The sequence below is a fragment of the Aquarana catesbeiana genome, linkage group LG04 (assembly GCF_042186555.1).
Source record: "Aquarana catesbeiana isolate 2022-GZ linkage group LG04, ASM4218655v1, whole genome shotgun sequence".
NCBI lineage: Eukaryota > Metazoa > Chordata > Amphibia > Anura > Ranidae > Aquarana > Aquarana catesbeiana.
The window spans coordinates 38137945-38162029 of NC_133327.1; the positions used below are offsets into that span (position 1 = coordinate 38137945).

A 24085-nucleotide genomic window follows, 5' to 3' on the forward strand; every position below is an offset into this window, starting at 1 on the left:
AAATGTATTTGTCGGGTATTAGTGGCATACAGGGTACAGATAGGGACCACCTGAGTTTGCCACTGGCCTCGCAAGATAATGTAGTGTCCTCTTGGGTCTACAAAAGACTCAGAGCATTTAAATGGGGAACCCCGTTTGAATAGAATAGCCACTCCAGCTCGCTTGCGGGGGCTAAATGCCTGATAGACCTGAGGGAATTGTTTGGATGCAAAGGTGAAGGCGTCTCCTTTATTAAAATGCATTTCCTGTAGCAGGACAACGTCCGCCCCAGAATACCTGAGCTCTCTCAGCGTAAGATGCCTTTTTTTATTTGAGTTCAGACCGTGGACATTAAATGATGAATATTTCACTTTTATTGTTTCACTTTAAGCATTATTAAAATCACTGCTCCCCAAAAAAAACGACCGTTTTTAAAACTTTTTTTTTTTTTGCATTGATACATGTCCCCTGGGGCAGGACCCAGGTCCCCAAACACTTTTTATGACAATACCATACATATAAGCCTTTAGAATTTAGCACTTTTGATTTCTCCCATAGACTTCTAAAGGGTGTTCCGCGGCTTTCGAATTTGCCGCAAACACCCCAAATTGTTTGCTATTCGGCGAACACCCGATGTTCAAGTCGAACTTACCTTCGACTTGAACATTGGGCTCATCCTACTTGCCAATAACTGATAAAAATGAGTAAAATGTTATCTCTGGTTTGTTCTCTGGTCTCAAATTCAATCAGGTTCACTGAGAACTACTACTTTTGTCTCTGATGGGCTTCATGCATACTAAAGCATATAAATCCTTGTCGGCTAAGTTTTAAATGCCTGCCATGCGCCTCCTTTTTAAAATTTTTTTTTTTTAATTGATTGTCGATGTAGATTTTACATGAAGAATTGTGTGCAGACCCCTATAATGTGAATTTGATTTTCTCAGGTGGAGAACATGCTGTACCCAAAACTCATCTCCTTGAACTCTGCCCACTTTGATTTCATGGGCTGCAATTTTTCTGAGAAGAACATGTATGCAAAAGACAAGAGAGATGGCCAGTCCAAAGAGGGCAGTGGACGGGTAGCTGTGCACAAGGCCACAGGAGTTATCCGCAGGTAACAACACAACGCCATTTGGTCTGAGGACTGAGAGTTCTGCTGGACTTTTATATAATATTTTTATATATAATATCTCTGTCCGAGTTTTTGTTGCGTGTGCACCCTCACCTTTCTCTTTCTTTCTTTCTTTCTTTCTTTCTTTCTTCTTTCTTTCTTTCTTTCTTCTTTCTCTCTTTCTCTCTTTCTCTCTTTCTCTCTTTCTCTCTTTCTCTCTTTCTCTCTCTCTTTCTCTCTTTTCTCTCTTTCTTTCTCTCTTTCTTTCTCTCTTTCTTTCTCTCTTTCTTTCTCTCTCGCTCCAAGTTGCTCTCTCTCGCACATCAGCTGCACGGGCACATGCACTTTTTGTTAAAGCGAAGTTTTGCCTGGGGAAAAAAAAATTAAGTCAGCAGCTACAAATACTACAGCTGCTGACTTTTAATATATGGACACTTACCTGTCCAGGGAGCCCGCGATGTTGGCACCCGAAGCCGATCTTCGGATCGACTCCCAGGTGATGCCACCGCCATTCCTGTTAAGGGATCCAGGAAGTGAAGAGTTCTGACTTCACTCCTGGTTCCCTACTGAGCATGCATGAGTTGTGCTGCATGTTCTGAATGGTCCCTGCTGTCGTCTGGGACCTGTGTGTCGCTCAGAAGACAGCCGGGGGGGGGGGGGGGGGCGGCCTAGTTCGCCGCAGAAAGTTCAGCAATCTATGCCTGGAAGTGGGAGCAAATACCTGGATTTGACAGGTATTTGCTCTCCCCCTGAAAGGTGCCAAATGTGACACCGGAGGGGGGAAGGAACCTGATAAGCGGAAGTTCCATTTCTGGGTGGAACTCTGCTTTAAGGGCCAGTTCACACAATAGAAAAGCAGTCCGGATGCGTTCCGGATTCTTTTCCGAATGCACGTTTTTGATGCAGTCCAGAGTTTTTTTTTTTTTTTGTCCCCCATCCCCCCCCCCCCCCCTCTTTTTTTTTTTTTTTTTTTTTTTAACCTTAAATGAGGACATGTGTTCCAGTGCATTTTTGGGGCATTCCAGTGCGTTTTTTACAGTGTTCCAGTGCTGGAAAAATGCAATATGTTCGTTTTTTTTTTTTTTTTTTCTGGAACTGCAAGCACTGGTGTGAACTAAGCCATTGAAAACCATATAACCTACTTTCCATGCGTTTTTTGATGCAGAGAAAAAAAAAAAAGCACTGGACTGCATGTGGTGTGAACTGGCCCTTAAACAAGGTGGAAATAGAACTTTGTCATAATGAATTATTATTTAGGATATTTTGTTTCTGTGATTTTAAAACCTCATTTTGGCCCTCTTGTCAGAATCACTGCTTGCTGAATATTTTACTTGTCTTTGAGAAGCATTGTGTTCAAAATTAGCAGGAAGTTCTAATTCGGTAATTGGCAGTTAGAAAGTTGGCCAATATTCAAGTGAGACCCGACTTTCATCACCAGAATTTCTTCAGAAATGCCAATGCTTTACCTAACTGCACTCTTTTTCTCCTCGGTTTCAGTTATACCTTGGAGTGTAATTACAACACGGGCCGCTGCGTAAACTCCATCCCCGTGGCGTGCCATGACAACGGGCGAGCCACTCCACCACCTCCGCCAGCATTCCCTCCAAAGTTTACCACGGACATATTTGAGCAGGTAACGACATAACACAGATCTGTATGTAAATCGGATGGCACGTTAAGAATTTAGGCCTCATTCACACCGAACCTGTCAAACCTGCATTTTGATGTTTTTAAAGGACATTTCCAAACTCATAAATGCATGTAATGATTTTTCAATGGCGCCATTCACATTGTGTGCTTAGCTGTGTTTTAGGTGCAGTCAGTTTAGTTGCATTTAGAGAAAATTAGAATTCTGTGTGTCCAGGAATCAACTGGACACTCTAAATTGGGGATCCTCAAACTACGGCCCTCCAGCTGTTGCAGAACTACACATCCCATGAGGCATTGTAAAACACTGACATTCACAGACATGACTAGGCATGATGGGAATTGTAGTTCCTGAACAACTGGAGGGCCCCTGCTCTAAATGCAGCTAAACGTGCCAAAACCTTATTTAAAGGAGAAGTTCACCCTAACACTAAAATCCCTGTATCTACAGACATCTTTAACACTAGTTTAACACTAACCTATCTAACCCTGTAAAGAAGAAATTGCTATATATACCTTTTTTCAAGCCGATCTGACCCAATCCCACGCTGAGCTGTCAGCTGCGGTTTCGCTGTGGAGGTAGGTGCAGAGGACATAGCTGACAAGTCTATGGGTGATGTCGCTCCCCATTCATTTCACAGCCGTTGTCGACTGTGTCCTCCTGCAGAGCTTCCACCGCTGGAGACCGAATCGGATACAAAAAAAGGTATGTATGTTGATTTTTTTTTTTTTTTACAGGGTTAAATAGGTTAGTGTTAGATTGTGACTGTCTGTAGATGTAGAGATTTTAGTGTTAGGGTGGACTTATTCTTTAAAGCTGGAACATCTAAACGCAGGAAAAAGTGATCTTGGAGGCATAAAAATGTATTTTATATCCTCTGGTCATTTAAAAAATCTAAACACAGAAGTCCTAGTGCAAATAAAGCAGGTGGGGGGGGGGGGAGTGGTGTATGTGTTTCAGGGTAGGTGGGGCTGGTCACCTGACATGAGCCCGGCATAAGTCACGTGACCTGCAGCACATATAGACACAGTTTAGGCACCAGAAGTCTTCTTTGTCTTTTAGACCTCATTCACACCATGTGCAGAGGGGCAATTTTTTTTTTTTCTGCACCTGTCTCTGCAAGGACATAAAGAAAGCAATTGTTTTTTATGTGCCCTGTTCACACCTCAACACTGGTATCATCTGCTTATTTTTTCTGTGCAGAAATCTTGCGAAAAGTTGCTTTCTGCGCAGAAAAAAAAACTTGCATGACCTCAACATTGTGGTGTAAACAGGGCACATAAACAATGGTTTTCTTTGTATCCCTGCAGAGACCTATGTTAGAAAAATGCAGGTCTTTGTACATGGTGTGAACAAAAAACTATTCAAGTCAAATCTGCGTTTTTTTTTTTTTTTTTTTTCAATCAGTTTTTGTGCATGTATGGTGTGAATGAGCTGCTCCAGTAGATAGCCATGTGGGCTTCTGGTCATATGACCCTTAAGCAGAGAGTGAGTGCCTGCCTAATACTGTGACCCAAAAAGACAAAATTTAGGTGCCGCTCAGGTGGAGAGGTGAAGTCCTGACCAAACCGATGTGAGTGCCGGCAGGGACAGGGAACTTGTCCTAGCTCTAAGCTGCAGCAAAGTCAAAAGAAAAGATCCATAAGCCACACATTAAAGGCAAACCCATGTGCATGTAGTCAGATGAATAATGGCCTCAGCACGGACTCCAGCCAGGCCACGCCCCTAATGTGTTTTTGTCCGCCCCTAATGTGTTTCGCTCCACCCATTGAAGCTTAATCATGGAGAACCTGCTTAATACTGCTTATACACAATCTATCATTTCTACCTACCATCACTACTGACTTTACAACAGACCTAAACTTTGTCTTATGTTCACCCACTAACTTTGAATGCACATGTGAATGGGGATCCTTTTCTAATCTATGGATCAAAACTTGTTCGCTATAGAAAACTATCATTTCTAAGTCTATTCTATTTCTATGAATGAGCTGGGTCCCATTTGGGAATCGGGGATCCTTTTCTAATAGGATCTGTTAGCTGTGGATGACCTGGTTTTATTTGTGGAAGTATCTTTTTGAAAGACTGCCTATAATCAGATTCTACTCATAATCTGGATATGCACATACAGCACTAGATCCACTTCCCAGTCTGGTGGACTTTAACAACTTGTCGCCCATAGGGTAAATTCACCTGTACAGAAAATCTGTAAGGTGAGCTTACACTAGAACCCCCCCGTTGAACCTGAGACCTGCAATCACCCGCTAGGAGACATCAAGTTGCCACTTCACTGGTCCGGGAATTTGAAATCCCTGCAGCTTAATCTCCTAAACGTACCTCGTAAAGGTATGTATAGGAGGCTTTCTAATTAGTCGGCGCCATTGCATGGACGGTGCCGACCAATCAGAACCCGCATAGCCCGTCTTGTCAGCGGGGGGGAAAAGAAGGGAGAGCCACGGGGGATTTAAATTCCCTGGACTGGTAAATTGGCGACCTGATGTCTCCTAGTGGGTGATCGCAGGCCTCAGTACAGTGGGACTGGGGGGAGGGGGTCCAGTGTAAGTTTACCTTTTTTAAAGGTTTTCTGAAAAGGTGAACTTACCCTTTAATTGTACAAGCTGAAGTTAGAAGCTGATTGGCTACCATGCACAGCTGCACTAGACTTTGCACTCTCCAGTTTTAGTAAATCGACTCCACAGCCAAAAAAAAAAAAAAAAGTTTGGGGACTTAATTTCCTCAAAATATGCTAAACCCTCCCCTACTATGTATCCATTACTTCTACGCAAGAAAAACCGTTATACTAACACAGAAAGGGCCCTCTCCTCTGTAAACCGACACCTGGTTGAAATTGATTTATGCTAATCTTCTATTATACGAGCATACTTTTAGAGCCCTTTCACACTGGGGCGGTGCGAGCGCCGGCGGTAAAACGGCACTATTTTTAGTGCCGCTTTACTGTCGTTTTAGCGACGTTATTCGGTCGCTAGCTGGGCGGTTTTAACCCCCGCTAGCAGCCGAAAAAGGGTTAAAACGCAGGAGTTTTTTTAATGCCCTACAAGCGTACTGCTCCAGTGTGAAAGCCCTTGGACTTTCACACTGGAGAGACAGGAGCGGCTCTTTACAGGCGCTATTTTTAGTGCTGTATCGCCTGTAAAGCGCCTTAGTGTGAATGGGGTCTTAAGCTAAGTAAGAAAGCACAAGTGTTTGATAAAATCGGGGCCTAGTGGGTCTCTAGCCCACTTACCCGTGCCCCTCTAAATCCAGGATCTTAAAAAGTGTATATTGCTCTTTTATCTTCCTAAATTGTTTGATGCAATCTGCTGTTAAAAAATAAAATTAAAAAAAGCCTGCCTGTTTGCACATTTTTCAATTTTCCTGTAAAGTTTTACCTTAAATTGGTCATCTTAAGACCCCTTTCACACTAGGGCAGTTTTCAGGCGTCTTAGCGCTTGAAATGGCCTCTAAAAAGCGCCTGAAAACCGCCTCCCATTCTGTGCAGTGAGTGCTTTCACACTCGGGAGGTGCACTTGTGGGACGTTAGGAAAAGTCCTGCAAGCAGCATCTTTGGGGTAGGTTGGGAGCGCTGTATTTAGCACTCCCAAAATGCCCCTGCCCATTGAACTGAATAGGCAGTGCTTCCAAAGTGCCTTTAAAAGCGCTTTGACAGTGCAGCAAAATGGGAGTTTTTACCCTTTTTTTTTTTTTTTTTTTTTTTGAGTAAAAACAGCATCGCAAAAACGAGATGCGCTTTAGCGCTAATGGCCCGCGCTGCCAGTGTGAAAGTAGCCTAAAAAGGGTTGCAGGCAGCTGACAAAGGACATCTTATAGTGCTCTGAAACTGCACTTGGAAATTACAGATCTGCTTTATTACCTCCTTCATTTTTTTTAAGCAAACTTTTATATATGATGCTTTAGGTTAGGGGTCAGCAACTTGTAGATCGTGCACAGATGACTGGTAGATTGCGGTCTGGGCTTCCTGACCCACCATTCCAGAGCATCAAACAGATTGCAATGCAAGGGGACTACTTGGAGCTGTAGTAGGGAATAAGAGCCGCATAAGCCGATGGCTCCTGTCCCATGCGGAGTGGCCCCATTTACTGTAGTGATTGGCAGGCAGTAGCGTACACCAAAAGCAACAGGGGGCAGGACTGGTGCAAGGATTTTTGACACCCTAAGCGAAACCTCATTTTGCCGCTCCACCCCCTTTTCCCTGCCCATCTATACCCCACCTTTTTAATGAAGCGCTCCTCAAATGCAGCCTACCAGCGCCCCTTAAATGCACCTCACCAGCGCCTCAGCAGCGCCCATCAGATGCAGCCTCAGCAGCGCCCATCAAAAGGAAGCCTCAGCAGCGCTCTTCAATGAATGTTTCCTTGCTTCCATTCATTTGGGAGTCGGGACACAGACACAGTCCTCTGCCGTTGCTACGCCTCTGACACTATGTGCAAATGGAGCAGCGGCTGCCTGCTGATGCTGAGACTTAGTTGTTGCTGCAGAGAGAGGAGAGTAGAAACACCAGTGGCTGGGCGCCCTAGGCAGCTGCCTAGTTTGCCTAGTGGTAGCACCGGCCCTGACAGGGGGCTTAATTCCTGCTGCAGCATATCTACACACCTTTGGCTGCTGCATCAGCAGCTAAAGGGGGTATGGATTTGGGGCGGTAAAACTTGCAACTCAACGACAGGGTTTTACGTGTGAACGAGCCTTAAGGGTGCTGCTGCTGAATGCAACTAAGGGCTCATTCACAAGTGCAGCAGGCACTGCTGCTCCTCTAAAAAGTGATCCCAGTGTATTTGACAGGTGATGAGGAGGTGATATGTTGGCTCCTAACCACTTGATTTAAACCCATGATTGCCATGTAATGCACGTGATTGTGACACGGTAGTACGGCAATTACAGGTTTAAAATTGGTGTGAGGAGGCGACACTGTGCCCGGTGATCTTTGACTTCTCGCATGTTGTTCAGGTAGATCTCCACCTCTTTAAGGTTGCCTACCTCTGCTTTAGGTTTTACCAGAGTCTCAAAGTTCAGAGTGTGACACATTATGTTTATAAATCTCACCCTGTGAAACACTGTGTCTGTGTGTGTCCACTCTCCCAATCTCTAATGCCAGGGACATAATGACATAAAGTTATTAATGCGAAGATGACATGTCACAGCTTGCCCTATCATAAAGCATTGGCCAACAGGTTTTGACATGACCGGGCATTGTAACAAAAGTCAAACTGCGGTCAGGAGAACTAAACCATCCGTGTCACCAAAAGAAAAGCTTGCTGTCACTTTCTCATATGTAGAGTACACATTGGTAGAGAAATACTAAAACTGTGCATAGTAACCAATCAGCTTCTAACTTGACAATAAGCCCTGGTTCACATTGATGCTACTTTGAAATCGTGCTACTTCAAGTGAAATAACATGATTTCAAAGTAGCGGGTCAGCGCAATTTCAGGCGCTACTTGAAAGACATCTGTGCGGCTTCATGCACTGATGTCTATTGAAGGTGCACCCGAAATCGGCAAAAGTAGTGCAGGAACTACTTTTGCAAATCAGTGCGGCACCGCAAAGTCGGCGTCGTTACGATTGGAATGGTGCCGGCAATAGTCTGCATGACAATTCGCTCCAATGTAAATGAGGGCTAACGCCTAGAAGCTGATTGGTTACTATGCACAGCTGCACCAGAGTCTGTTTGCATCAGATGTATTAAATCTCCCCCTTTGTCACTGGAAAGTGAAGAGTATTTTTGAGTTATTATTATTTTAGTGTTTATTGTAATGTTCTTTCAATATGTTTTCCACGTTTGGACTTCCATATTTTTGTTACCGTAATAGAAATTTGTAACTTGACCACAAGATGGAGTTTTTTTTTTTTTTTTTTTTTTGCAATAGATGTTTATTGCATTTTTGAAAGTCATACAGATTATTCTGCTTAGCACTGAGACAACACTGAAGAAATGTCTGCACTCCAAGATCCCTCAAAATTCTTATTTAATGAACAAACATCCCAAGTGTTACAAACCGTTAAAATGGCAGATGCGTTTCACACACTAACAGGCGCGCTTATTCATTACCAAATGGATAAGCGCACGTGTTAGTGTATGAAACGCGTCTACCATTTGAACTGTTTGTAACACTTGGGATGTTCGTTCATTAAATAAGAATTTTGATGGATCTTGGAGTACAGCCATTTCTTCAGTGTTGATCGTATGCGGAGGTGAGCTGAGGCGGGCACCCGTGATATCATTAGGCTTCCTGTCTCACCTGGAGCAGTGAGTTTGTTTGTTTGGATATTTAGTACTGAGACAATTGAAATGGTGGTCTTGACATAAGAAAAAAGAAATAAAGTAAAATAAACTGAGGAACAGCTGGTGTTATAACATTCTAAACATCAATGGAGCACTATTTTTGACTTTTCCCCCCTCCTTAAAGAGACTGTCACCTTGCCCATGCAGGTCAGAGTCAGTGTGTCCCTGCAAAGGCCATCCATGACCCCCTTATATACACTTTCCTGTGTTTTCATCACAGCCCCCTGACTCTTCTGCAGCTGTCAACAATGCTCAGCACCTCTGGGGAATATGAGGGCTCATGTGATCTGCTACTGTGGTAGTGCCTGGGCCAATTGCTAGACCCAGGTGAGTGATGTCCCTGCTCCCCCAGATTGCCAACACAGCTGATTTTAGAGACCGCTGTGGAGGAACATGGAGTTGCAGATAAGGTGAGTATAGAGGATCAATCGGGGGGGTGCTCTTTCCAGTGACTCTGCATGGACAAGGTGACAGTGCAAAACAGTAGCGGAACCGGTGTATGTAGAACATATGTATACATTTTCATACACTCCTATTGCTTACTATGAGGCTTCGGGGGGGGGGGGGGGGTTTAGGGAACTTTGTAGGATTGTGATGGTTTTAATATTGACATATAATTTTTTTTTTTTTTTTTTTTTCAATGTGTTTTGACTTCTAGGTGGGCCGAGCTGTGGCCATCGCAGCATTGGATCTAGAGGAAAGTAACCCCTGGCCCCGTATTATCATGTCCGAGTATAACAGCCTCTCCAACCTGAGGGCCTGGGTGCTGAAACATGTCAGGAACACCAAAACCACTAATAGCGGGGGGTTAAAGAAGAAAGGAACAAAGACCCCACCAAAACCCGTCTAGTAAGCCTTGTGTAATACATTTTTCAGATGCAGTGCAGTTTTAACCGCTTCCGGACCACCCCACGTACATTTACTGCGCAGGGGCGGCCCGGCTGCGCAAAATCGCATATTTGTATATGATTTCGTGCACGCGGCGCACGCTGCTTCCGCTGTGATTGGACACAGCGAGAGCCAATCAGCAACCCACCAATCGTTCACAGGAGAGACGGATCAGCCGTCTACCTGTGTAACCAAGGCAAACGGCAGATCTGTCAGGAAGGGAAAGAGAGATCTTGTGATTCAGCTAAGCTGAATCACGGATCTCTCTTTACCTTCAGTGTGACACTGCCCCACACAGTTAGTAAGCACCTCTCTAGAGAAAACTTAACCCCTTGATCGCCCCTGGTGTTTACCCTTTCCCTGCTAGTGCCATTTATATAGTAATCGGTGCATTTTTATAGCACTGATCACTGTATCGGCGTCACTGGTCCCCAAAAAGTTTCACTCAGTGTCTGATTTGTCCGCTGCAATGTGGTCCCGCTAAAAATCACAGATCGCCATCTTTACCAGTAAAAAAAAAATAAAAGTCCCTAAATCTATCCCATAGTTTGTAGACTCAAACAAATCTATATACGCTTATTGGGATTTTGTTTACCAAAAATATGTAGAAGAATACATATTGGCCTAAATTGATAGACATTTAGTTTTTTTTTTTACTTTTTTTTGTTTATTTATTTTTGGATATGCTTTATAACAAAGTAAAAAAATATATATATATATTTTTTTTCAAAATTGTCGGTCTTTTTTGGTTTATAATGCAAAAAAAGAAAAGCGCAGAGGTGAGCAAATACCACCAAAAGAAAGCTCTATTTGTGGGGAAAAAAGGACGTCAATTTTATTTGGGTTCAGCGTCGCACGACTGTGCAATTGTCAGTTAAAGCGACGCAGTGCCATATCGCAAAAAATGGCCCGGTCAGGAAGTGGGTAAAATATTCCAGAGCTGAAGTGGCTAAAGTGTCTTACTGAACACAGTACTACTGTTTCTGTTTCTGAGCATAGTATTCCTTTCTATACACAGTCCATTGTGTGTCTGTGCTTAGTACCCCTTCATGTATGCGATCCAGTGGCACGGTACTCTTTCCAGTATACAGGAAAATATTTCCATTGCACACGTTGTTGGAAATGGCTTGTAGTAGGTGGGTGCTGTAGCAACTGCTGGCTGGGAGCTGGTATTAACACAAGTAATACTAAAGGTTTTCTTTTGTTAAAATAAGTTTTTTATACTTGCCCGCTCTGTGCAACAGTAGTGCATAGAAAGGTCCCTTACCACCTCTTCTGGCAGTCTCCTGCCAGCGCAGTCCACTCCTCCCTCTAGCAAGCTGGCTGCTAAGGAGGCACCCGTGCATGTGCACGCCCAAGCTGGGTTGTGTGCATTCATAGATACACAGCTTAAGGCAAGCCACACCCCCTGCTGCCTCTTCACAGGAGTTTGATTGACAGCAGCAGGAGCCTATGGCTCCGCTGCCCTCAGTGTCTCCTTTTGAAATCAGAAATTGAAGAGGGCGGCTCGGGAGCAGTGACAAGAGTCAAGTAAATATTTAGGGATGGGGGTGGGTAGAATAAGTAGTGGGGCCTTTATTTATTTATTTATTTATTTATTTTTTACTTTTTATTGTAGAGAATGCATTAAGGTAAAAAAAAAAAAACCTTTTAAGTTTAGAACCACTTTAAGGCATATGTCGCCAGCACACTGAATCTTTGGAATAGCGCCCAAAATTTTATCAAAGTGATCCCTTCACCGTGAAGAATTGCAATTAAATCCAAAAACTTTTGAATGCTATATCAAAGATCTACAGTGTGCTGACAATATATGTCTTCCTGTACACAGTCTGATGTGTTACACAGCATAGTACACCTTCCTGTACACAGTCCAATGTGTTACACAGCCTAGTACACCTTCCTGTACACAGTCCAATGTGTTACACAGCCTAGTACACCTTCCTGTACACAGTCCGATGTGTTACACAGCATAGTACACCTTCCTGTACACAGTCCAATGTGTTACACAGCATAGTACACCTTCCTGTACACAGTCCCATGTGTTACACAGCATAGTACACCTTCCTGTACACAGTCCAATGTGTTACACAGCATAGTACACCTTCCTGTACACAGTCCCATGTGTTACACAGCATAGTACACCTTCCCGTACACAGGCCAATGTGTTACACAGCATAGTACACCTTCTTGTACACAGTCCCATGTCTTACACAGCATAGTACACCTTCACGTACACAGTTTGATCTGTACAGTCTATTGTGTTCTTGAGCGTATTAGTTCTCCTGTACAGTGTCTGATGTTTTCCAGAGCACATACAACTTCCAGTTTGAACCTGAGCCCTGTGTGTGATATCTGTGTGCAATGCCTGGGTGTTTGTTTATATCCTTAGCCCCAAAGAAGTCTGTTGGCAGCGATTATTTCCAGTCTACAGGATGTAAAAGGCCAAGGGTGCTAGATGGGGGACATGTATAACTCTGGGGAGGGGATGAGTTGGCCAGTTTGGATTAGGGAATCGATAAAGGATTTTATCTTTTAAGCCCTTGTTCACACAAGTGCGGCTTTAAAATCACGCTACTTAAGTGTTATTGCAAAACCACAGATCAGTGCGACTTGCACCTCCCGATTTACATTGCGGCTTCATTTAACAGAAGTCTATACAAGTCGCAATGAAATCCAAAATGTAGTACAGAAACCTTGGGTCGCAGTGTTTCATACGGTTACATTGTCGGGGTGGAACTTGTAATGCAATTTTGAACTGTGAAGTCACATGACAAATTGCAGCAGTGTGAACCAGGGCTTAACCTACTCACATTGGTGACATGGGAATTTATAGATAGGCAACTCCTATCCTCATATTGATTAGTGGCTCCAAATTATTAACTACTGCAGTAGGGAACAGACACAAAAGATACACTCAGCATCTTTCCAAATAACTGTTCTGCTTTATTATGACACAATTGAAGGTTTTTATACACATGATTACGTAGGTATCACATTAATATTACAATTGTAGGTTTAGGGTAACAAGGGGCGTAACATAGGCAGACTAATTCCTAATCGAGACTGGAAAGAATGTAAACATGTAATGAAAACATTATTAGTGCTGTGTGCACAGTGAGGGCAGTGTGCAATACATACAAAATAGAATACAATTATATACAGAACTTACAAATTTCCTTTACAATTGGCAAGGACTTCCACAGTCTAGGGAGAACTGGAACATATTAGAGGAGTAAGGGTAGGAGATCAACTGCCATTTTTTTTAGCTTGTTTCTGTTTATTCTCCTCCAGCTCCTCATTGTCGGAAAACAGTCTGACCAGATCGCGGAGTTACAGCAACGGCACTACCACCAGCAGCAGCAGTCAGCAGAACTCTCCCCCGACCAAACCCTGCCCCAGCTTCACCTTCGTCTGTTCCAGCAGCAGCCAGAGTCCACCCAAGGGCAGCCACCGGTTCCTGGGACCCGTGAGAGGTAAGCTGAGCTCTGCTCAGTGCTGGTCGCCCGTCTTCACCCCTCTAGAGTACATCTGTCGTTTTTGGTCCAAGCAGAGTTGAAGAGCAGCCTCGGTGTCACCCGGGGTTTAGCAGCATCTCTGTCATTCCAAGTCTGGACTGTATACTTCCCCCTCGCCTATTTGTGTGCAGCCTGGAGATTGGTCCTTTTCTGCCTGCAGATGACTCTTATGTTGGCGTGTACGGGCTCTCCTGCAGCTTTTGGTTTTTGATTCAGCTTCCGTCTGTGTTTTTTATCCATGGGTTTCTATATTTCCAGTGGAGGTTTTATTTTCTTCATGGTAACAGGCAATTTGCACCTTCCTAACAAGAAATCTAATCAGGAGGATTTGGCTATTTATTCTATCCACTAAAGCATAACACATGGAGGGTATTTAATGACTGCCTTAGTTGCTCATTTTGTACAATAACATTTTTTTTTTTCCCGACTTAGGGTTTTGTATCAGTGACCAACTGAATTTACTGCATACTCATTATATCACTTTTTTGTTTTTAATGTGTTTTGTATGTCTCTGTTGAGGGGAGCGGAAGAAAGGAACCATTCTATGTGGCATTAAAATCAATGCTTCATGAGATTTAAAGCTAATAGACTGATCCAAAAGACACAAATTAATGCACATAGGTAATCATTATGTCTGTTAATGGTGTTTTTTATTTGTTTATTTTTTTTATGTGCAAGCAGTTCCTTTTTTATTTTTTGTATTTTTAAATTTTTTTTTTAATTGATCTGTATTAAACATGGTATGCATAGAGAGTACAGCAAATATTTTATCACCGAGTCTAAAATACTTTTTGTATTTTATTTTTTTATTTATTTTTCAATAAAAGGAGTACTTGGGTTTACAGTTTCTGTACAATAGGGACTGGAGGGTGACGGGGCGAAGTGGCACAAGGAATCAATCCGTTCATGTGCTGACATGTTTTTGTAGGAGGAGAAAACAGAGTGACAGACTGATGAGCTCATCACTACTGCTTCTCCTTTTTACTGTCCAGTTCAGGCTGGGGGGGGGGGCGGGCAGGCAGGCCCAGGGTTACCTGGGCTCAGAGGAAGTGCGTTGAATGATACTGGTCATCAGTATCAGCATTTTTGGATTGAATATAAATGTTACACAAAAAGCCGAGATTATTTTACCTCTTAATAAACTAATTTAATTTTGTTATTTTTGTCTGGAGTTGAGTTTGAAGGCTGCAGTCAAGTGTGAAAAAGGACACTTCTGCCTCGTTTCCATTGAGCGGATCGGTTTGGTTCGGTACAGTACGCTATTTTGGGTGTTTCCATTATGAAAGCGGCCCATACTGAACCGTACCGCTCCATTCAGGGTCCTGCTTCAGATGAGGGGCCATAGAAAATGGAACGGTTCGGTTAGGGCGGAGCTACGATACATTCCACTGATTGGCTGACAGAAAACCCTCTGCTGTGCTATGCTGAGGCATTTTTTCTAAACCCTGTATGGCCCCTTGTGGTCCCACTTGCAGTGGAAACGCTCACCAGAATAGACCGGACCATTCTAGGCCATTCAAACTGTACCGACCCAAACCGATCCGCTCAGTGGAAACGAGGCATAAGAAAGCTGCAGAAATACGCAGGTCTCTGTGTGATATGACTGCACCACCTCTCCACTTCATCCAATCAGAGAACGCTTTGCATTTATTCAGAAAATGCAGAGCATTCTTTGAATGGTACATGTGCTGAGCGGCTGACCTCCTATGTTCAGAATGCAGCAAGCTGGCTGCTCAACACAGGACCTGGAAGCAAGTGGAGATCACTGGAGTAGTTGTGTCTACTACAGTGATGTCCAGCTTCCAGGGGATTATCTAGGTATGTAACTATGTATAAAACGTGTAAAGGCAGCTAAAGGGTTAGCTTACTTTTACAGAAAAAATGTAAAGGTGAACTAATGCTGGACACCCCTGATCTCCACCCACCCCCCCACAGTCTGTGCTGTACTTGCCTCCAGGGTTGCAAAACTGTCAGCCAGTTTAGCGGTCCAGGCATTTGAACCCCCCCCCCCCCCTTCTGCCTTTTCTCTTGTCAATGATTGCAGGACGGATCAGATCATTTCTGATTGGTCACTGCTGTCAATATAATGCTACTCTTTAGATATGGCAGTGCTAAGAATGGGGAAATCTGTCACTTGGTCGGGATCTAGCCTCAGTTTCCCATCGGGCTCCGCCCACTTCTAGTACAAAATTCCTCGGCTATGCGCCTGTTGGAGTGACTGGGGAGGGAGTATATCCAGTAGGAACACTCTGACAGATTCAATTACTTGTTTCTGGCAGGTACATGAATCTGGCACATTCACCAAAACACTTTCACAACGAAATTTGAAACCTTTCTGAATTCCCCTGAGAGTTTCTGAAATTAGTTGGGCATTCTGGGAATTATGCATCATGGGTGAACCTTCTAGAATATGTTTATTTCTAAAACCCCAATTCCAAAAATGTGGGATGCTGTGTAATATCTACTTAGAAACAATGTAATGATTTGCAAATGTCATAAACCAAGATTTTATTCACAATAGAAAATAGAAAACATATCAAATGTATAAACTGAGAAAATGTACCATTTTAGGAAAAAAAAGGTCATTTTGAAATTGATGGCAGCAACACATCTCAAAAAAGTTGAAACAGGGCAACAAAAAGCTGGAAAGGCAAGTGGTAGTAACAAGGAAGAGCTGGAAGATCATTTTACAACTAAGTCATTTATTTGGCTACAGGTCCGTTGTCTTGTCAAATACAGTCCCCTATCATATAGTGTCTGCCCTGTACTGCGCAGGTGCAGTACGGAGGACAAACGAGACGCCGAAAGTCTCCGAAGTTTAACAGCTGATCATCAGCTGTACACGGCGCCTGCGCTTTTATTCTCACCCTATGTCCAGGTTCATTCCCTACTATCCAAGTGGACATAGAGTGAGAATAAATAGTTGCCGAGTGCAGCGAGGTCGTGCCCGAAGCGTGGCGAGCGCAGCGAGGTCGTGCCCGAAGCGTGGCGAGCGCAGCGAGGTCGTGCCCGAAGCGTGGCGAGCGAAGCGAGCCCGCGAGGGGCCCTCTTACACTGCCATCGCTAAGAAGTGCCGAAGCGCCGTGTACAGCTAATGGTCAGCTGATCAACTTCGGACACTTTCGGCATCTCCTTCTGCTCCGTACTGCGCAATCGCTGCGCCTGCGCAGTACGGAGCGGACACTATCCGATAGGAGGACAGTATATGTCAGAACACCGTAACCTGATCAGGTATAAAAAGAGCATTTTAGAAAGTCAGAGTGTCTCAGAAGTAAAGGTGGGCAGAGGTTCACCAATCTGTGAAAAGCTGCATCTAAAAATTGTTGAGCAATTTTAGAATAATGTTCTTAAACCTAAAATCGCAAAGACTTTAAATATATAATCATCTACAGTACTTAATATCAAAAGATACAGAAAATCTGGAGAAATCTCCGTGCATAAGGGACAAGGCCGAAACACAATACTGGATGCCTGTGATCTTCGGGCCATCAGATGGCACTCCATTAAAAACAGGCATGATTCTGTAATGGGCATCACTGCATGGGCTCAGGAATACTTCCAAACATCACTGTCTCTGAACACTGCCATGCCATTAAAAAATGCAAGGTAAAGCTCTATCATACACAGAGGAATCCGTATCTGAACATGATCCAGAAACCCTGCCCCCTTCTCTGGGCCAAAGCTCCATTAACCACTTCAGCCCCTGAAGAATTTACCCCCTTCCTGACCAGGCCATACGGCACTGCGTCACTTTAACTGACAATTGTGCGGTCGTGTGACATTTACATCCTTTTTTTTTTTTTTCCCAAACAAACAGAGCTTTCTTTTGATGGTATTTGATCACACCTAAGTTTTTTAATTTTTTGCGCTATAAACAAAGAAGAGCAACAATTTGGGGAAAAAAAAAAACACTATCTTTTTTACTTTTAGCTATAATAAATATCCCAATTTTTAAAAAACAAAAACTTTTTTTTTCCTCAGTTTTAGGCCGATATGTATTCTTCTACATATTTTTGGTAAAAAAAATCGCAATAAGCGTATATTGGTTTGCGCAAAAGTTATAGCATCTACAAAATACAGGATAGATTTATGGCATTTTTATTCTTCTTTTTTTTTTTTTTTTTTTTAACTAGTAATGGTGGCGATTAGCAATATTTGTCAGGACTGCGATATTGCGGCAGACAAATCAGACACACTTGACACATTTTTGGGCACCAGTGACATTTATACAGTGATTAGTGCTATAAAAATGCACTGATTAATGTATAAATGTCACTGGCAGGGAAGGGGTTAACGCTAGGGGGCAATCAAGGGTTAACTGGGGGGGGGGGGGGGGGGACTGACTAGGGGAGGAGACCGATCGGTGTTGATACTTAGTATGAACACACAATCTGTCTCCCCTGAGAGTATCAGGATTTTTGTGTTTTACACACACAGATCCTGGTTCTCGCAAGGGTACTTGCATCGGCCCCTGGGACACACTGCGGGCGCACAACGTGGGTCTCCTATAGCGTCTTAAAGAGCCGACGTACAGCTACAATGGCTCGCCCAGGGGAGCCAACCTGCTGCAGTATAACTGCGGCGGCTGGTCGGAAACCCAGTTCAAATGGTCTGTTACAAAGTGAAACTACTGTGGTCAGACGAATTGAAATTTTACATTCTTTTTGTCAACCATGGGTGCCACGTGCTCTGGATAAATAAGGAGAGTGACCACCTGGCTTGTTATCAGCACTCTGTTCAAAAGCTTGCATCCCTAATGGTATGGGGTGTATTGGTGTGTATGGAATAGGCAGTTAAAAGATATATACAGGTATTAGGCTGTATTCACACCTATGCAGTTTTTAGTGCATTTTGCAGATTTGCACTACAGAACGTGTTCTATAGGAAACCATGGTAAATGGACTGTAGTGCAATCTTCAAAATGCAAAAAGCACTAAAACTGCATAGGTGTGAATCCAGCCTTAGGGCAGCATATACTCCCATCCAGATGTCTTTTTCAGGGAAGGCCTTGCATTTTTCAGCAGGACAATGCTAAACCGCCCTACTGCTTCTATGACAACAGCATGGCTTCATTGTAGAAGAGTCCAGGTGCTTACCTTGCCTGCCTGCAGTCCATACCTTTCACTGATTGAAAATATTTGGCACATCTTGAAATGAAAAATACAACCCAGGACTGTTGAGCAGTTAGAATTCTATATCAGGCAAGAATGGGACAACATTCCTCTCCCAAAACTCCAGCAACTGGTCTCCTTAGTTCCCATTCATTTTAGGCTAGGTTCACACTGCTGTGCAAATCACATGCGATGTTCTGTGCGATGCAAATTTAGCCATACAAATTGTATGGCTGAATTTGCATTGCATTCGGACCAAAGTCATGCAGGACCCTTTTTTTTTTTTTTTTTTTGTTGTTTTTTTTTTTTTGTTTTTTTTTTTTGTTTTGTCCGCACCAGAATTGGATGGCAAGGGTGTTCACACCCATGCGATCTGATTCATGTCCAAATTGACAGCTTGCACTGCGATATGTGGACCGATCTGGGGGTGCATTAACTTTGTATTGACACTCCCAGCGGTTCGCATAAGGCAGTGTGAACCTAGCCCTAAGAGTATTAAAAAAAGAGTTCCAGTCACCTGTGAAAATATAAAAGCCAACAGCTACAAAAACTGTAGCTGCTGACTCTTACAAACTAGCCACTCTCACCTGTCCCATGATTCAGCGGTGTGCTCACCCCAGTTGGTCGCACCCGCTTTCTTTTTTCCTCTGTGCTGGCATCTTCATTATGGGCACCCGGCTGTGACAGCTTGCGGCTTCACAGCCAGGTGCCCACTGCACATGCACGAGTAGCACTGCGCATCATGTCTGGTCAGTGCAGTCTTCTGGGACTTGTCAATGTCCAAGAAGACTGCGGGAGGGAGGGGAAGTGGGATCGAGTACCTGTCAAAATTGGGTACCCGCTCACCCCCCCCCCCCCCCCCCCCCCCCCCCTGCGCCTCAAAAGTGCCCATTCTTCAACAGGACGCGTGGAACAAGTCCTTAAAGCGAACTTTCCCTTTTGAGTGGCGCTCCGCTTGAATAGGAGAGGAGATGTTGCACCATGGTAAACATGGCCCTGTGCAAACTTTTGTGAGACTTGTTGCTGCCATCGGTTTCAAAACGACCTTATTTTTTTTTTTTGAAAATGGCACATTTGATATGTTTTCTATCGTAAATAAATATGGTTTGATGAGGAGCATACTATTGATATGATTGTAACAAACATGTCCCTCTGACTGGCGTTCTCGGGTCTTGAATGGCTAGATTGATAGCAGCGCAGCCATTGGCTCCCGCTGCTGTCAATCAAATCCAATGATCCAGGGGCCGAGTCATATTTCGGCTATGGCCGCCGAATGATAGACTCGAGTGCGCCGCCCTCAAGATAACACCCCTGGGAGCGCGCTTCTCCTCGGGGTTATCTGATATAGGGAGGAGCCGCAAGAGTCGCCGAGGGACCCCAGAAGACCAGGATCGGGGGCCACTCTGTGAAAAATGAGCTGCACAGTGGAGGCAAGTATGACATATTATTTATTATTATTATTATTATTATTAATTTTTTTTTTTTTTAAATAATCGATAATCTAAATAATTGCTAAAATAAACAGTTCGATGTAGTTGCTACATTAGGTACTGGAACAAGGAATGATTGCTACAATAAAAAGTCAGTGTAGTCTCTACGTTGAACAGTTCCATAATAAGGGATCATGCTCCATTGTAGGCTGCGGATTCTCAAGTCACAGCTGAGCTCTCAATAGGAATCCTGCTCCCTGTAAGTTATCTTGAAACAGCTGATGACCCACAGCCTATAATGAAGATCTCTCCCCGATCCTCTGCTTATCCGATCGTTCTCGCTGGAAAAGGAGAAGGTTCTGTGTGGCTCATTCTGCTGATCTTTCAATCCAATACCTCCACCGTGAGATCGTGAGCAATTCAGACTCTTTGAAGAAATGCTGTGGTCTCACAAAAAGAAATTGTAGCCCCATAGCGTGACTCCGTAAAAGCAATTTATTGTCCAAACATCAGCAAAAACACATGCACCAGGTAGGTACGTTCATATACTCTAACTACAATCCAAGCCAGATCGAACTCCAGATGATGGGGGTACCAGGCGTCCGTTTCTCAAATTAAAGAAAATACGGCTGACATGGACTCACTTTTTTTTTTTTTTTTCTCCCTGGGATCATTCCCTGACATGTTTCGCCACCCTTTGATGAAGTCAGTAATGACGAAACATGTCAGGGAATGAGCACACAGTGTTGAGATAGGCTGGGTTCACACCATTGCGAATTGGATGCGGGATCCCTGCATCCAATTCACAATAGCAGGAGATTTTGACCGGCTCTCTATGGAACTGGTTCACATATCCCTGCAGCAGGTCCGGTGCATTTTGCAGAAAAACGCTGTGCGTCTTTTGTTCAAATTCAGCTCAAAATTCGGACTGAAATCATACCTGAAACTGTGAACTGGGACGCACCGCACCCGCTGCTATGAGCTGCCATGAGGCTCATATGTGAACTGAGCCTTTGAGTTGGCAATCATCCCGGAGAAAAAAGAGCGAGTCCATGTCAGCCGTATTTTCTTTAATTTGAGAAACGGACGCCTGGTACCCCATCATCCGGAGTTCGATCTGACTTGGATTGTAGTTAGAGTATATGAACGTGCATGTGTTTTTACTGATGTTTGGACAATAAATTGCTTTTACGGAGTCACGCTATGGGGCTACAATTTCTTTTGTGAGACCACAGCATTTCTTTAAAGAGCCTGAATTGCTCACAATCTCGCGCTGGAGGTATTGGATTGAAAGATCAGTAGACTGAGACACACAGAACCTTCTCCTTTTCCAGCAAGAATGATCGGATAAGCAGAAGATCGGGGAGAGATCTTCATTAGGCTGTACACTTGCCTATATTTGGTAAGTATTTCATAGGGAATTGCAGTGCTTAATGTAGCAACTACATCAAACTGTTTATTTTAGCAATCATTCCCTTTTCCAGCACTGTACAGGCATACCCCTCTTTAAGTACACTCGCTTTATGTACACTTGCGAGTATGGACATACCCACGAGTGTACGTAAAGTGGCTCGCAAGTACAGACATTCCCGCACCGCGCAGCCGCAACATGGCGGAGCTGGAAGAGGCGGAGCTGCCGCCCGGAGTTGTCGCCAGTGAAGAGGCCGCAAATGAAGAGGCAAAGTGCCTGCCAGCTATGCCCGCCAGCCCAGACTTGCTGCCTAAACGTAAGTGGATTACTGTACAGTACTATAAACTTCACTCCCTGACCCCCTCACTACAGCCCATGGCCCTCCACTATAGGCCCTGACCCCTCCCCCTTCTACAGTCCCCGACCCCCCCCCCCCCCCCCCACTATAGCTCCCGCCCCCCGACCGCCCCCCCTACTATACTCCCTGACCCCCCGCCCCACTATAGCTCCTGACCCCCCCACTATAGCCCCTGACACCCCTGAAGTGAAAAAAGGTATTGCTTCACTTTAAGTACATTTTCCTTTTACATACATTCTCTGGTCCCATTGTGTACTTAAAAATGGGGTATGCCTGTATTAGTTTACAGTTTATATCAACAGGGTGTTGATGTAGGAGCGCTGCTCATGTTTGTTAACAATTTATGTTTGGATCTTTATCTGGATTTTTTAACAGCTGCCTATAGACTGGATGTTTTGATTTTCACCCATTAGATATGTCAAATTCGTATTGCTTTCACCAATTCCTAAAGCGCTTGTGTGTGCGCGGGCCCGACTATTGTTCACATTTGTATTAATTCTAATGTTCTGCAGATTTTACACAGCACCCCAACTTTCTTAGAATTGGGGTTGTAGTTCAGAGGCAGGAGGGTGATGCCTTCATGGCGGCACGTTGGGGGCGAGTAGTACGTGAATCATAAACGGGCTGCACAGAACTGGAAATAGTTGGGCATGTAAAATGGTTGACTTTTCTGAATTTCATTTTCAGTTTGACTTGGGGTTCCTCTTGGTTTTCTGTGATTACACATTGTGAAGTGTTCTTATTACCTGTACAATGCAGAGAATGGTCTGTCTTCTCCTAGACCCGCTTGTCATGTTTCATATTCATGAAACACGTGTATTGTCTGTTACAAATCCGGGATCTGGCCGCATTGAGTGTAATATGCGGTGTGTCTGAGAAATGTCATGTCTTCTCCTGTTTGGTGCAGCTGGGATTCATTGTATGGAGGGATCTTTTCTTTGTCATCTCTGTGGGATCTGACTGTGATTGTGACATAACCAGCCTTTGTGATCTTGTCACTGAGATCTGTGTGTGATCTGATATGGTGCATTCTGTGTGATCAACTGAGATCATGTCTGTGGGATCTGTCCACCAGATTGTTTGGTAGATCCAGGCTGGTGCAAGGATTTTTGACACCCTAGGCAGCGAACCTTGGCACCCCAGATGTTTTGGAACTACATTTCCCATGATGCTCAGGCACTCTGAAGTGTAGTGGAGCATCATGGGAAATGTAGTTCCTAAACATCTGGGTGCCAAGGTTCGCCATCAATGCCCTAGGCAAAAGCTCATTTTACTGCCCCCCTGGCTCCACCCCTGACTCCATCCCTTTGCCCTGCCCATGTATACACCATCATTTTAATGAGCGCCCATCAATGCAGCCTCCCCAGCGCCCATCAAATGCAGCCTCCCCAGCGCCCATCAAATGCAGCCTCCCAGCGCCCATCAAATGCAGCCTCCCAGCGCCCATCAAATGCAGCCTCCCCAGCGCCCATCAAATGCAGCCTCCCAGCACCCATCCATTTGAGAGTTGGGACACAGACACAGTCCTCCACTGCGCTGTGCCTCTGACACTATGTTGCGAACAGAGCGGTGGCTGCCTGCTGATGCTGAAACTTAGTTGCTTGCTGCAGAGAGAAAAGAGTAGGAATACCAGTGGCCGGGCACCCTTAGGCAGCAGTGCGCCCTAGGCGGCTGCTAGTTTGCCTAGTGGTAGCACCAGCCCTGGGTAGATCTGTCTATGTAACCTGACATATTCCTGCATGTGTGTGTGAGAGATCTCCTTGGATCTGTGTAATCCAGTTCTGAGTGTGGAGTGGCTTTGATCTGGTTCTGCGGTTTGGTAAAACCTATTGAAGGGTTTGCCTTTTGTAATTGTAATCCAGCCCATGGGTGTGATCTGCCTTTTGTGATCTATAATCTAATCTGTGTGGGATCTGCCACTGTGATTTTATAATTTGGTTTGGTGTTTTGTATGCATATGACCATCTCTGATTAATATAGATCAGTCTCTGTAAGGGGGGGGGGGGGGGCTTTCCATGTCATCTCAATATAATCCACCCTCTGGGATCTGGATTCTCCTATAACCTACTTACTAGAACTTTGTAAAATATATATAATCTGTGTTGGGGATCTGTCTCTGGGATCTCATGTAATCCAGTCTGCACGGGACCTGCCACTGAGATCTCAAATAATCAAGTCTGTGTGGTATTGATCTTTGGATTAAATATAATCTAGTATGTGTGGGATCTGTCATTTGGATCTCAAATAATCCACTCTGTAGTATCTGCCCCTGGGATCTCATGATATCCAGTCTGTGTGGGATCTATCGCTCTCCTGTGATCTATTCTATGTGAAAT

At 44.1% G+C, this 24085-nt stretch overlaps 1 protein-coding gene across 1 annotated transcript in view; it reads left to right on the forward strand.

Annotated features, from left to right (window-relative positions):
• The window catches only part of AGBL5 (AGBL carboxypeptidase 5), a gene marked incomplete in the record, with an annotated part of 108837 nt that overhangs the window by 34790 nt on the left and 49962 nt on the right, over window positions 1-24085 (forward strand). Inside the window, 4 exon segments of the mRNA XM_073625053.1 lie at window positions 924-1093; window positions 2588-2723; window positions 9695-9885; window positions 13216-13397. Of these exon segments, the coding sequence (XP_073481154.1) occupies window positions 924-1093; window positions 2588-2723; window positions 9695-9885; window positions 13216-13397 (679 nt within the window).